This window comes from Caretta caretta, chromosome 1, assembly GCF_965140235.1.
Source record: "Caretta caretta isolate rCarCar2 chromosome 1, rCarCar1.hap1, whole genome shotgun sequence".
Taxonomy (NCBI): Eukaryota; Metazoa; Chordata; order Testudines; family Cheloniidae; genus Caretta; species Caretta caretta.
The window spans coordinates 217,726,382-217,738,822 of NC_134206.1; the positions used below are offsets into that span (position 1 = coordinate 217,726,382).

Here is a 12,441-nt window from a genome sequence, read left to right on the forward strand (position 1 = left end):
GTCCTTGATTTGAAAAGGGCAAACTTTAAAAAAATGAAGGGAATTGGTTAGGGAAGTGGACTGAAGAACTCAAGGATCTGAATGTGGAGGAGGCTTGGAATTACTTTAAGAAAAAGTTGCAGAAACTGACTCAGGTTCTCACCTTGCAGTGAAGAAGTCCAACAAACCTGTCTTTTAGGATTCAGTTCTATGCAGACAGGAATGATATGAAGAACTTCTACGATGCTCTGAGGACATCTATGGGCCACAGTCCTCAGGAACATCTCCAATACTGAGTGCCAATGGCACCACACTGCTCACTGACAAAGAAAAGATACCGCAGAGGCGGGCAGAACACTTAAACCATACCCTAAATCAACAATCATCTATTAGCAAGGAGGCAGTTGATCAACTGCCCCAGACTCATATCAAAATCTCTCTTGCTGATCCCCCAGTGCTAACTGAAACTGCAAAAGCGATTGATCTGCTGTCAAATGGTAAAGCACCTGGAGCAGATGCTATACCAGCAGAAGTCTATAAGGCCGGAGGCTTGCACATGGCTCTGAAACTGACTGAATTTTTCCAGTCAGTCAATGTGGACTCAAGGAACTATACTCCAGGAGTACAAGGATGCATCCATCGTCCACTTGTACAAGGAGAAAGGTAAGAGACAAACCTGAAACAACTATGGGGCATCGCCTTCTTGTCAATAGCCGATAAAATTCTCACCAGAATTCTGCTGAATCACCTTGGGCAACACATTGAACAAGGACTCCTGCCTGAGAGAGTGTGTCTTCAGGAAAGGACTTGGGGCCATAGACATGGTGTTTGCAGCTCGTCAACTTCAGCAGAAATGCCAGGAACAGAACTCTAATCTGTACATGACTTTCATTGACCTGACAAAAGCATTTGATGCAGTCAATCATGAGGACCTTTGAAAGATCATGGCAAAATTCAGTTGCCCGGAGAAATTCATCGCAATGATTTGACAATTCCGAGATGGCATGCTCACTCATGTTATGGACAACAGTGAGTCATCTGAACCATTCCCAGTCACCAATGGAGCCAAGAAGGGCTGTGTGTTGGCCCCAACCCTCTTCAGTATGATGTTCTCTGCCATGCTTACAGATGGCTTTTGTTACTGTGACACCAGGAATGGCATCAGATGTCAAGCTTTCAATCTGAGGAGACTACAGGCAAAGAAGAAGGTACAGGAATCATGATCTTCTGTTCATGATCTCCTGTTTGCTGATGACTGTTTCCTGAATGCCAAATCTGAGTCTGACATGCAGCAGAGTATGGAATATTTCTCTTCAGCTTGTGACAATTTTGGTCTCACAATCAACATCAAGAAGACAGAAGTGATGTACCAGCCTACACCAAGAAAGCCTTACGTAGAGCCTGCTATCACAGTGAACGGCCAAACCCTCCAAGCAGTGGACAAGTTCACCTTCCTCGGCAGTACACTGTCACGTGCAGTTCACATCGATGATGAAACCAATGCCAGAATTGCCAAAGCAAGTGTGGCCTTTGGCAGATTAGTTGTAAATGTGTGGGAGCACAGAGGCACTAGTCAACAAACAAAACTGAATGTCTACAAAGCCATTGTGTTGCCAACTCTGATCTATGCATGTGAAACCTGGACGGTGTACAGACGCCATGTTATGAAGCTGAATCACTTTCACATGGGCTGTCTGAGGAAACTGATGAGGATAAGATGGCAAGACCAGGTTCCAGATACTGAGGTCCTCATACGGGCAGGTACTCTGAGCATCCATACTCTGTTGATGAAATCACAGATGAGATGGGCAGGCCACGTCACCAGAATGTCAGATGAGCTACTGCCAGAGAAGATCTTTTATGGCGAGCTAAAGGAGGGAAAGCGCTCTCAGGGGCCCAGAAGAAACATTTCAAAGACTCAAGCTGTTCTTGGGATGTTTCAACATTGACCCTGAGTTTTGTGAAGATCTCGCTCATGGTGGTTCTACCCGGTGAAGTCTCATCCAGACTGGAGCTACAGTCTATGAACAGTGGTGCTGGAACATTTTTTACAGTGGGGGTGCTGAAAGCCAGTGGTCCCCACCCCAAACTTTTTACCTCACCCCCCTTACTCCTGTCCATGCCCCAACCCCCCAAAGCTGGGGCCAGAAGCGGGTCTGTGAGTCAGAGGGGAGTGGGGGAAACACAGGAAGAGGTAAGGGGCCACGGCTGGGATCCTGCGTGCGGTATGGGAAGCAGAGCCCCCGGTGCTGGGCCGGCAGCAGCCAGGACCCTGAGTGAGGACTCCAGGCACGGGGCGATGAACAGAGCGCTGGGTGCGAGGCCGGCGGCAGCTGGGACCCCACATGCGGGGCCAAGAACAGAGCCCAGGGTGCGGGTCCCATAGCAGCTGGGACCCCGCATGCGGGGCTGAGAATGGAGCCGCAGGCGGAGGTCCTGCAGCTGAGAGTTGGCACCCTAGGTGCGAGGACCGGAGCAGAGCCCCGGGTCCCAGGCCAGCAGCGCCGGCTCCCTGGGCACTGGCAGGGTGGGCAGGATCCCGCACAAAAACTGGAGTGCTGCAGCATCCCCCACAACCCTAGTTCCCATGCCTATGTCTACAAACAGAGAACTACTGAGGCAGAGCAGAAGCGCCTGCAGCAGAAATCTCATAGCAGCAGCACGTCCCCTGTTAATCAAGTAACCCACAGCGGCATCTCTTGTTCAGTGTGCCACAGACAGTTCAAAGCTCAAACTGGCCTGATCCGCCACTCACCTGTTCACAGAAACCAAATCAATCAGGGATGTCACGGTCATCTTTGAACTCGAAGGACAACCAACAAGGACCCAGACAGCTGGGCACCAATCACACCTGTGTCTCTGAGCCTCTGCAGAGAGCAAACAAGCCTTTACTCCCTAGGTGACCCTCAAACACAGAGTAAACTGAGGCACACATAGGCTTCATAAAAATATGCTATGGAGGATACTGCAAGCAGTAGGATGGGATTAGCTTCGCCTAGGTTTGCTACTTTTGATTGGATGTATTCCTGGATAGATGGAATTCCTTGACTTGCCTGGAAATGTTGCCTTCTCTTCCACTCTGGGATCTCTAACAGACTGATATTCTGCAAGGTTTCCCAGTTTAAAATAATGTTAAAACCAGTATTGGTCCCAGGCCCCAGTAGGATTTCCATCCTGTTTCATTCATAATGTGTGAAGCTGAATGCACATTGCATTGAACAAATGAGACTTCATTAAACCCTGTGCACTGCTCTGTCCATGTGGCCACGTTGCTTCCAGCCTAATTCTCCCTGTTCCTTGTGTCTGCCTGTCTGGAGTGTGAGCACCAACCTCAGGGCAGACTGAGAAGAAGCAGGATGCAAGCCGCAAAGTGGATGTGAGTTCTATTCTTAGATTTCACCAAACAAGTGTCAAGTGTGAACTCCTTAGGCGCTGTAACAGCCTTAACATGGAGTCACAAACAGTGCCCTGGGGAACTCGGATTTATCTTGCCACCTAGGTAAGCCTGTCTTTGTGAGAGATGGTCCCTTACACCAAAAATCACAACAATATTCAGGTTTCAGAGTAACAGCCGTGTTAGTCTGTATTCGCAAAAAGAAAAGGAGGACTTGTGGCACCTTAGAGACTAACCAATTTATTTGAGCATGAGCTTCTGTGAGCTACAGCTCACTTCATCGGATGCATACCGTGGAAACTGCAGAAGACATTATATACACACAGAGACCATGAAACAATACCTCCTCCCACCCCACTGTCCTGCTGGTAATAGCTTATCTAAAGTGATCATCAAGTTGGGCCATTTCCAGCACAAATCCAGGTTTTCTCACCCTCCACCCCCTGGATTTGTGCTGGAAATGGCCCAACTTGATGATCACTTTAGATAAGCTATTATCTATCTATATATTTTTAATGTTTATAGCAGCCTTCACTTCCCCTCTTAGCCAGGTTGGTTTACTTTTTAACCGCTGCAGCCTTCATCTTTCTTCTTTAAACCCCCTGCTAATAAAGCAGGCGATGAATTAATTATTAATTAGTATTAATAATAATCACATTATTATTACATGGTTATTATTATAGCATCCAAAGGCCCATTCAGGTCACAAATACAGACACACTCCCAGCTCCAGAAAGCTGACAGTCTAAAAGACTCAAGAACAGATGCAGGATTGGAGAGGGGAGAAATAACAGAAGCAAATTCACATGGTGCTGATTGGTGCAATTTCCTGTTTTGTCATTACTATTTGTTTGAGTAGGGGGAGGGCTGAGTGAGGGGGAATGGCAGGATTGGGGCGGGGAGGTTGGTCAAAATAAGGAGAGGGAAGGAAGGGGAAGAGGCAGAGCCAGAGCTCCTCATCTGCCAAGCTAGTCGCTGTCAGGTGTTTTTCCAGAATCACAACAGAGCGGAGTCTCAAGGAGGGATTCAAAGGAGAATCAGGTGTTGGCTGCACAGATTTTTTTCGGGGACTTTTCTCCATGCGGAAAGTCAGCCTGGGAGAAAATGCAAAGGTAAAGAGTTAAAGACATTTTCCTTAATCCAAGTATTTGTAACAATTCTCTTTAGGAAGAGCCTGTGGTAGGTGTGGTGCTAGCCAGTCATTATTCTGAGCTATATGCCCCTTGCCTTGTGCTTGTTCCATTAATTGTCTGTGTCCCAAGAATCAAGTAAACTTGTTTCCAAGGAGTCTTCCCCCTACTGACAGCACTGATGGGCATAATGTGTGCTAAACATCCTGCTACTGCAAGAGAGGGTCATGGCCTACTCAGGAAGCCCTAAGATCTGCCTCTGCCACTAACGATCATGGTCTAGGCAGGAAACCCCAAGGTCTATTAGTAGGGCAAATGTCAATATTACAGGTAGTGCTGGGTAATTTCTCTTGTACAACGGCTGATCTGAGTGATACAACCTGGTTCTAGTGACATGTCCTTGTCTCCAGTTGGGCATGTCCTATACTGGGAATTGGTCTTGTAATGATCACCGTTGGCACATGGGATTTCTTCCCTAGTTTTTAGAATAAGCTGCCTCTAATGTCTCCCAACTGATGTCTAATACAACATAGAATCTATGAGGGTGAGAAACAGCTTAGATACATACAGTTTGTACAGCAGTTTTTCTTCCCGCACCAGAGATGGGGGTTACCCGATGATCTGAGGCTGTGGTAAACCTGACGTCAGGAGGGGGCTCATCACTCATATATGGTGATGTTTGTTGCTTTTGAGTTTTATTGGATGTTTTAGCTTCATACATTCACAGATAAAACCACTGATAATAACTAAAAAGGCAGATGGGTTTGCTATTGGTTCCTTCCCGCAGCTGATGCCAGTCTTTGAATCTATATATTTCCCTTCCACTGCTTTGTTGTCACTTGTCAGACACAGAGGAGCCCTGGCAGGTGCTTGCTTAGGTGCAACCAGTGCAGTGAGTGGGGGAACAGCAAGTCAGGCTGGCAATGAAGGGACATCTCTCCACTCTGGTGCTGTGGCTTCTTCTCCTCACAATTCAGGACATAGCAGGTAAGTCTCCTCTGTGTTTCACCAGGGGAGCTGGGTCAACTGGAACTAGGGTGGTGACTTTTACTGTCAACTTTTTACCATCGGTGCAAGGCTTGGACTTTTCCTTTTGGGATTGGATCTTGCCACTGTTACCGAGGCTTTTGTTCCCTTGAGATTGGACTAATTGGACTAATCTGTGTGGGGCTGCACCTTAAAACCTTTCCGAGAATAAAGCTGGTGCAAATGGCAGCGACTTACTGAGCGGGGCATCTGGCTGGGAGCATGTTATAGCCGTGCTGCAGGGTCTGCACTGGCTGCCCAGCTCTGGGTGGAGGTTAAGGTGTGGTGATGATTTATAAATTCCTAAATGGCCTGGGACGGGCCTCCCTGAGGGATCACCTCTCTACCCAGGCTGTACGGCCACATCTGTCATCAGAAGGTTTGCCTGAGCTGGTTCCCCCTTTTATAAAGGAGAGAGCTGGCTGGTAGGGTGCTCTCTGTGAGGGCTCCAGGATGCTGGAACTTGCTCTACTCTTTGGGTCAAAATAGCCCAAATTAGGTGACCTTCTGGGCACACTGCAACAGACACTTGTTTGGGGAGGGGGTGGGAAGGACTGACGCCATGCATCACATAATGAGAAATGGGTGGGAAGGAGTTTATGTAGGTGTCTGTCTGGCTGAGATCCTGTTGAAATGGTCACTTAATCCGGCACGGATTTGAGTGTGTTATCAATGCCATCCAGGTGCCTAGAGCCTTGGCTAGGCATCACTTTAGTGTTTTAAATTCCAATAAATACATCAATAATTTGGGATCCAACAGAAATGTCTGTTTGGTCCAGAATCCAACAGCTCCAAGGGTCAAGTCCTGGCTCCTCACTCCCCCATTCACTCACTGAAACCAGTAGAAGTTTTGCAAGTTTGAGGTGAGCAGGATTTATCTAAATAAACCCAGAGGTGATTCCTCCCTCACAGGTGTGTGTGTTTGTGTGGGTTAGGGTGCAGTGTGCAATGCCCTGTGCCCTTGGGGGTACTGGAAGCTCTGCCAGCAGGAAGATCTATCCTGCAGGAGCCCTGCCTCCCTCCCCCAGGGCTTCTGCTGGAGCAGAGAAGACTTTGAATCCTAGCTGGAGTCTAGAGAAGCCCGACCAGCACAAGCTGCATGGCAGAGGTGCTTCATCAGGGCCTCTCACGGCCACATTGGATTCATTCCCTCAAGGCCGCCCCTGCCCAGTTTCAGGTCCACTCTCATTCCTCCAGCACAGAGGGGGCTGCAGGCTCCTTGCTATCCAGTGTCCCAGCTGCAGGCAGACTTAATACCAGTGGGGGGAGAGGGGGCAGGGCAGTCAGACCATGGGTTACAGCAGCATGTGATGGGGCAATTCATGGTGTGAATCTGGCCCAAAGACTCCAAAACTGATTAAAAATAAGGTTCCAATCTAATGTGGGCCCAGATACAGTTCAAATAATACAGTGACTGGAACCTGCTAGGCTGGTGTTAACAGCACAAGAATGATCCATGTGTCTGGCAGGGCAGTGAACTGCTCCTCAGTAGCTGGGTCACGGGAACCCGATGTGCTGCTGCGTCAGCCTGAGAAACTGACCCTGACCTTCATAATCAGCAAGGTCAGTCTCAATTATTGTCTTAGAGAAAAACCTGCCCTGATGTGTATTTCACAGACAGCTCAGTCACTGTGTGGTGAGTAGGGGGCTGGAACCCAGAAAACCCTGAGTAAACTGACTGTTCATCAGGTTACTTGGAGTTTATATTTCAAATTCTCAAGAAGTTCATATATAATGTTCTGGGGTTAGAGCCCATGACACAACTGTGCATGACCAAAAGGCAGAGAATTCTATAGTGACCCCTGGTGAGGGATAAAGGACTGTGCAGTTATTTGTGGATAGTGTCCTATAATGATACCAAGCACATGTTCAGCTCAGTGGATTTTTGTTGGACTGATTAACATATGTGCATCATCCTCTAGAAAGTTTTTGTTTTCTTTAGGAAGTTTGAGTATGTTTCACATGATGCAGACAGAGTGAGGTAGGGGTGTATGCAATGTAGGGGATATCACCATGTAGCTACTCTTCCGTTTCCCTCAGTGCCCCAATCCTCCTCCCTGAGCCCCGAGTAGAGGCCATGTCAGTCTTTGCCAGAAGATTGTGTTTCACAATTATTGGCCTATTTAAATTGTATGGGAAAACAAATTTGTACAATGATGTGGGGTGCAGGCAAACAAATGAGAAAATATCAGGGACGGACCAAAGCCACGAGTTTCATTCCCAGACCCAGATGTGAACTTCCTCAGGGTTCAGGGTGCTGCATTTGGGTCATTATTCAAGTTGGGCCACAGAATTAGTGGAAATATAAGATAGGTTCAGCATGCAAATGTGATTGTTATTCTCAGGGTCGGATTTACACTTTATGCACCCCTAGCCACAGCATCTTCAGCACCCTTTCCCCTCCGCATGTGGCCCTGCCTGGAGCCCCCCTCCCACATCCCCATGTGGCCCTGTGCCCCCCAGCAGCCCTGTGTGGCCCACTCTGCCTCCTGACTTGGCTCCAAGAAGGCTGCTGTAACTTTTCACTTGAGGGAAAAAATGCATTGTCATAAATATAAAGGGAAGGATAAACATCTTTCTGTATACAGTGCTATAAAATCCCTCCTGGCCAGAGGCAAATCCCTTTCACCTGTAAAGGGTTAAGAAGCTAAGGTAAGTAACCGCTGGCACCTGACCCAAAATGGCCAATGAGGGGACAAGATTCTTTCAAATCTGGAGGTGGGGGAACAAAGGGTTGGTCTGTCTGTGTGATGCTTTTGCCGGAAACAGATCAGGAATGCAAGCCTTCCAACCCCTATAAAGTTAGTAAGTAATCTAGCTAGAAAATGCGTTAGATTTTCTTTTGTTTAATGACTTGTAAAATGAGCTGTGCTGGAGGGAATGTGTATTCCTGTTCTTGTGTCTTTTTGTAACTTAAGGTTTTGCCTAGAGGGATTCTCTCTGTTTTGAATCTGATTACCCTCTAAGGTATTTACCATCCTGATTTTACAGAGGTGATTCTTTTACCTTTTCTTTAATTAAAATTCTTCTTTTAAGAACCTGATTGATTTTTCATTGTTCTTAAGATCCAAGGGTTTGGGTCTGTGTTCACCTATACCAATTGGTGAGGATATTATCATCAAGCCTTCCCCAGGAAAGGGGGTGTAGGGCTTAGGGGGGATATTTTGGGGGAAGACATCTCCAAGTGGGCTCTTTCCCTGTTCTTTGTTTAAAACTCTTGGTGGTGGCAGCATATGGTTCAAGGACAAGGCAAAGTTTGTACCTTGGGGAAGTTTTTAACCTAAGCTGGTAAGAATAAGCTTAGGGGGTCTTTCATGCAGGTCCCCACATCTGTACCCTAGAGTTCAGAGTGGGGAAGGAACCTTGACATGCATCCACAACCCGCCTGCTAGGTGTTTGCTGCTGCCCGCCAGACCAGTCAGCCTCAGCCTGCTCAGGCTTTTCTGGCACCACAGTGGCCTCTGGTGGGCAAAAGGCAGAACTGAAGCACCTTTTCTGCAGAAAAAAAAATTCTGCCTCCCTCAGACAAGAATTCTGCACGTGCTGCAAATGTCACCTAAGGGGAGGGGGCATGACGTGAAACAACGTGAGACAAAGGGCTTGTGGGGCGTCTTGGCAGGCAGCGGGGCACATAAGAGGCTCCCTCCCAAGAAATCCTGAGCAGTGCAGACAGGGGGGAGGGGTAGCTCAGTGGTTTGAGTATTGGCCTGCTAAACCCAGGGTTGTGAGTTCAATCCTTGAGGGGGCCATTTGGGGCAAAAATTGGGGATTGGTCCAGTTTTGAGCAGGGGGTTGGACTAGATGACCTCCTGAGGTCTCTTTCAACCCTAATCTTCTATGATTAGTTCTATGATTAGCAGCAGTAGGGCAGTAAACTACCCCAAAATACCTCAAATTGCAACTGCTAAGCCCCCTCCCCCCCGGGCAACTTACAGCTAGAAAATCTCATACTTGGCAACCTTCAGTGCCCCTACAATGCCAGAACCCCATGGCACGTGCCTACTTTGCCTAACTGGAAATCCAGCCCTGGTTATCCAGAGAGGGGCTGATGGCTGCCATCAGGGAGTCTTCAATCCAAAGACAATCACAGACCTCATGAAAGCCAATAGCTGAGCCAAGCACTCTCTTTTAGGCTCAACAGATGGAGCAATCAAGATCCTTTATGTAGTTGTAACAATGTTGGTTCTGATGGGATCCAACTGAGAGTGCCAATTCAGGACAAATTGTTTAAAGCAGGGCAGTTACAGCCCAAGGCTGGGTTTTCTGTGCACACCAAGGCAAACCAAATGAGCCAAACAAAGAAGACTTCGGTTTCACCCCACTGGCTAACCATAAGTCACACAAGCAATTCCCTTAGACACTCCAGTTTCCCAGTATCACCACCAGTGCCACTTGTTATGGGGACAAATGGTTATGAAACCAATACCCTAGTAAAAGAAAAGAGGTTCTCTCGATCCCAAAGGACCAAGCCCCAGACCCAGGTCAACATACAAATCAGATCTGACCCGCAAATCACGCTGTTGCCAATCCTTTAGAATCTAAAATCTAAAGGTTTATTCATAAAAGGAAAAAGATATAGATGAGACCAAGACTTGGTTAAATGGAATCAACTACATACAGTAATGGCAAAACTCTTAGTTAAGGCTTGTAGCAGTGATGGAATAAACTGCAGGTTCAAATCAAGTCTCTGGAGTACATCCACAGCTGGGATGGGTCATTCAGTCCTTTGTGTAGAGCTTCTATTTGTAGCAAAGTCCTTCCAGAGGTAAGAAGCAGGGCTAGGATACTGGCGTCAGACTGCCTGTTTGAGGGAGAAGCCAGTAGAAGGAGTTGTGACCGGGATCCTGGAAGGGAGCAAAGAAACAAAGCCTGTTGGAGCTCACTGGAGGGGCAGGCTGGGGGATTTCTGAAGAAGGAAACTGCCGGCTGTTGTTAGGTTTTACTGTGTACAGGGAAACAGGACTGTGTGCACTTAGTTAGAGCAGTGTTACAGCCTTGGGTCCTGCCACAAGCGAACATTGCTGAGTTAACTCCATTGAAAAAAAAGCCCCCTTTTTCCTAGAGCAGACCAGGCCTAAGGGGTTTTCTTTGGGACTGGATTGAACAGAGCGGCACCTGGATAACCTTCCTTGTGGATTGCAGCAAAAGCAGTGTTTTGTATTTATTTGGCATTGAAGGAGCGGGATGGTCTGGCCACATACTGGTGTGAACTGCACTGTTCTCTGAGCTCCATGAAGGCTCCATAAATGTGGTGACCCCAGCTCAGCCATCCACTGCTGCAACCAGCCTGTTCCAGGGCTCACAGTGCATTTGGCATGTAGCCGTAACTCATGGGCATTATAATGATGCCCCTACTTGCTCCCAGTCATAGGGACAGTCCTGGGTCTTCAAACCCTGTCCTGGGGACCAGTTCTCCCAGCCAATATCCCAGTGACCTCTCCTCACCTTCCCTGTTAACTGCTTCTCTCCCAGCAGCCAGCTTTGCATCTCCACAATCCACAAAGATACAAAAAACTCTTGACACAACTGGGGGCAGGGGGTGGAACTCAGAGCTACTGGGGGAAAACTCAATGGCAGGGAGTGGAGCGGAGAGTCTGCTGCTCATCTGATGAAGGAGCAGCCTGTACTTGCAGGGTAGAGAGGCCAGGTAGAAAGGGGAGAAGAGGAGGGAGGAAGAGCCCAGGGGATGCAGGCGGGAAGAGACCAGCGGGGGGCTGGAACAATTTGTATAGTGGGGGTGCTAAAAACATGTAGGCAAACTGTAAACCCTGTATATGACCGAAACCACTTCATGCCAAGGGGTGCGGAAGCGCCCCCCGCAGCCCTAGTTCCAGCACGTATGGAGACCAGCGGAAGAGAGAAACGTGTAGGAAGCAACTTTCCTTTTAAGCACCACTTTCCTCTTCTGAGTGTTGGAGCCTTTGGCACTAGTGTCCGTATGGGGGCGCTGATTTCAGTCCAAGAGAGGCCACTGCGGTTTAGCTCAATCCTGTGCCCAGTCGATTTAGCTGAATCCCCATGAGCTGCTCTTGGCCTGAAATTGCAGGGCCCACACAGGGATGTCACCTGTCTCACTGGGGCAGGTCGGGAGAGGAACCCGGTGGGCCAAGCGCCACAGATCAAAAACCATGAGACTATAAAAACCATCCACTCTTGCTTCTCAGTCTGTCTTTGGACTGTAGATCCCCCCTCTACGTCTCTGCCAGCGCGGGGGTGAGAATCGCAGGCTGGAAAGTCACCCTTTAGTGCGCCCGAACTGCACGACTCCCCCTGGCTGCTCAGCTGGAGACTGCGCTTACCCTCCCCTCACCCCTGAGACGGGGAACTGCCGTCCATTGCCCAGCACTGCCTTCGCTCTCCCCTCCTGCTTCAGTTCCTCTGACAGACGAAGGGCTGGCTGGGAAATAGCTTGACAGCCACTGAGCTAATTCATGCAGCATGGTTCATGCTCGCACACAGAACTTCTGTTACTGTTCAGGGGTGAGTTACAGACAGAGATACTGGAGACCTTCACACTGACATCAACCATTGACATCAACTACAATGTCACTGTAAACACAACAGGATTGATTTAGTCTTTTGCAAACAGCAACACTTCCCTGCCCCCTGCCCCCAGACTTCTCTGCCTGAGACTGGGAAGCACTGTCCCCATACTAGAGCCCCCTCCCCTCTCCTCCCCATCTCTCCTTCTCTCCTGCCCTCTCCCACTTCTGACCCCATCCCCTGCCTAATCCAGATTCTGTTCCCCTCCCCAATATTCCCTCCTGTCCCCCTGTTCCAGAACCCCTCCCCTACCTCCTGTCCACCAGCACCAGACTCCCCACTCCATCCCCACTCCTCCATCCTCCCCAATACTCCCTCATGTGCCCCTGCTCCAGTCTCCCTCCACTCACTCCCATCCTCTGCGCCACA

The 12,441-nt window shown here is 48.7% G+C and overlaps 1 protein-coding gene across 1 annotated transcript in view; it reads left to right on the forward strand.

Moving 5' to 3' along the window:
- The first annotated feature begins 5,350 nt into the window (after nucleotides 1–5,350).
- Nucleotides 5,351–12,441, forward strand: part of LOC142069403 (antigen WC1.1-like) — a 49,846-nt gene continuing 42,755 nt past the window's right edge. Inside the window, exon 1 of the mRNA XM_075120328.1 lies at nucleotides 5,351–5,490. Within this exon, the coding sequence (XP_074976429.1) occupies nucleotides 5,427–5,490 (64 nt within the window). The 5' untranslated portion in view covers nucleotides 5,351–5,426. The remainder of the gene's footprint in view (nucleotides 5,491–12,441) is intronic.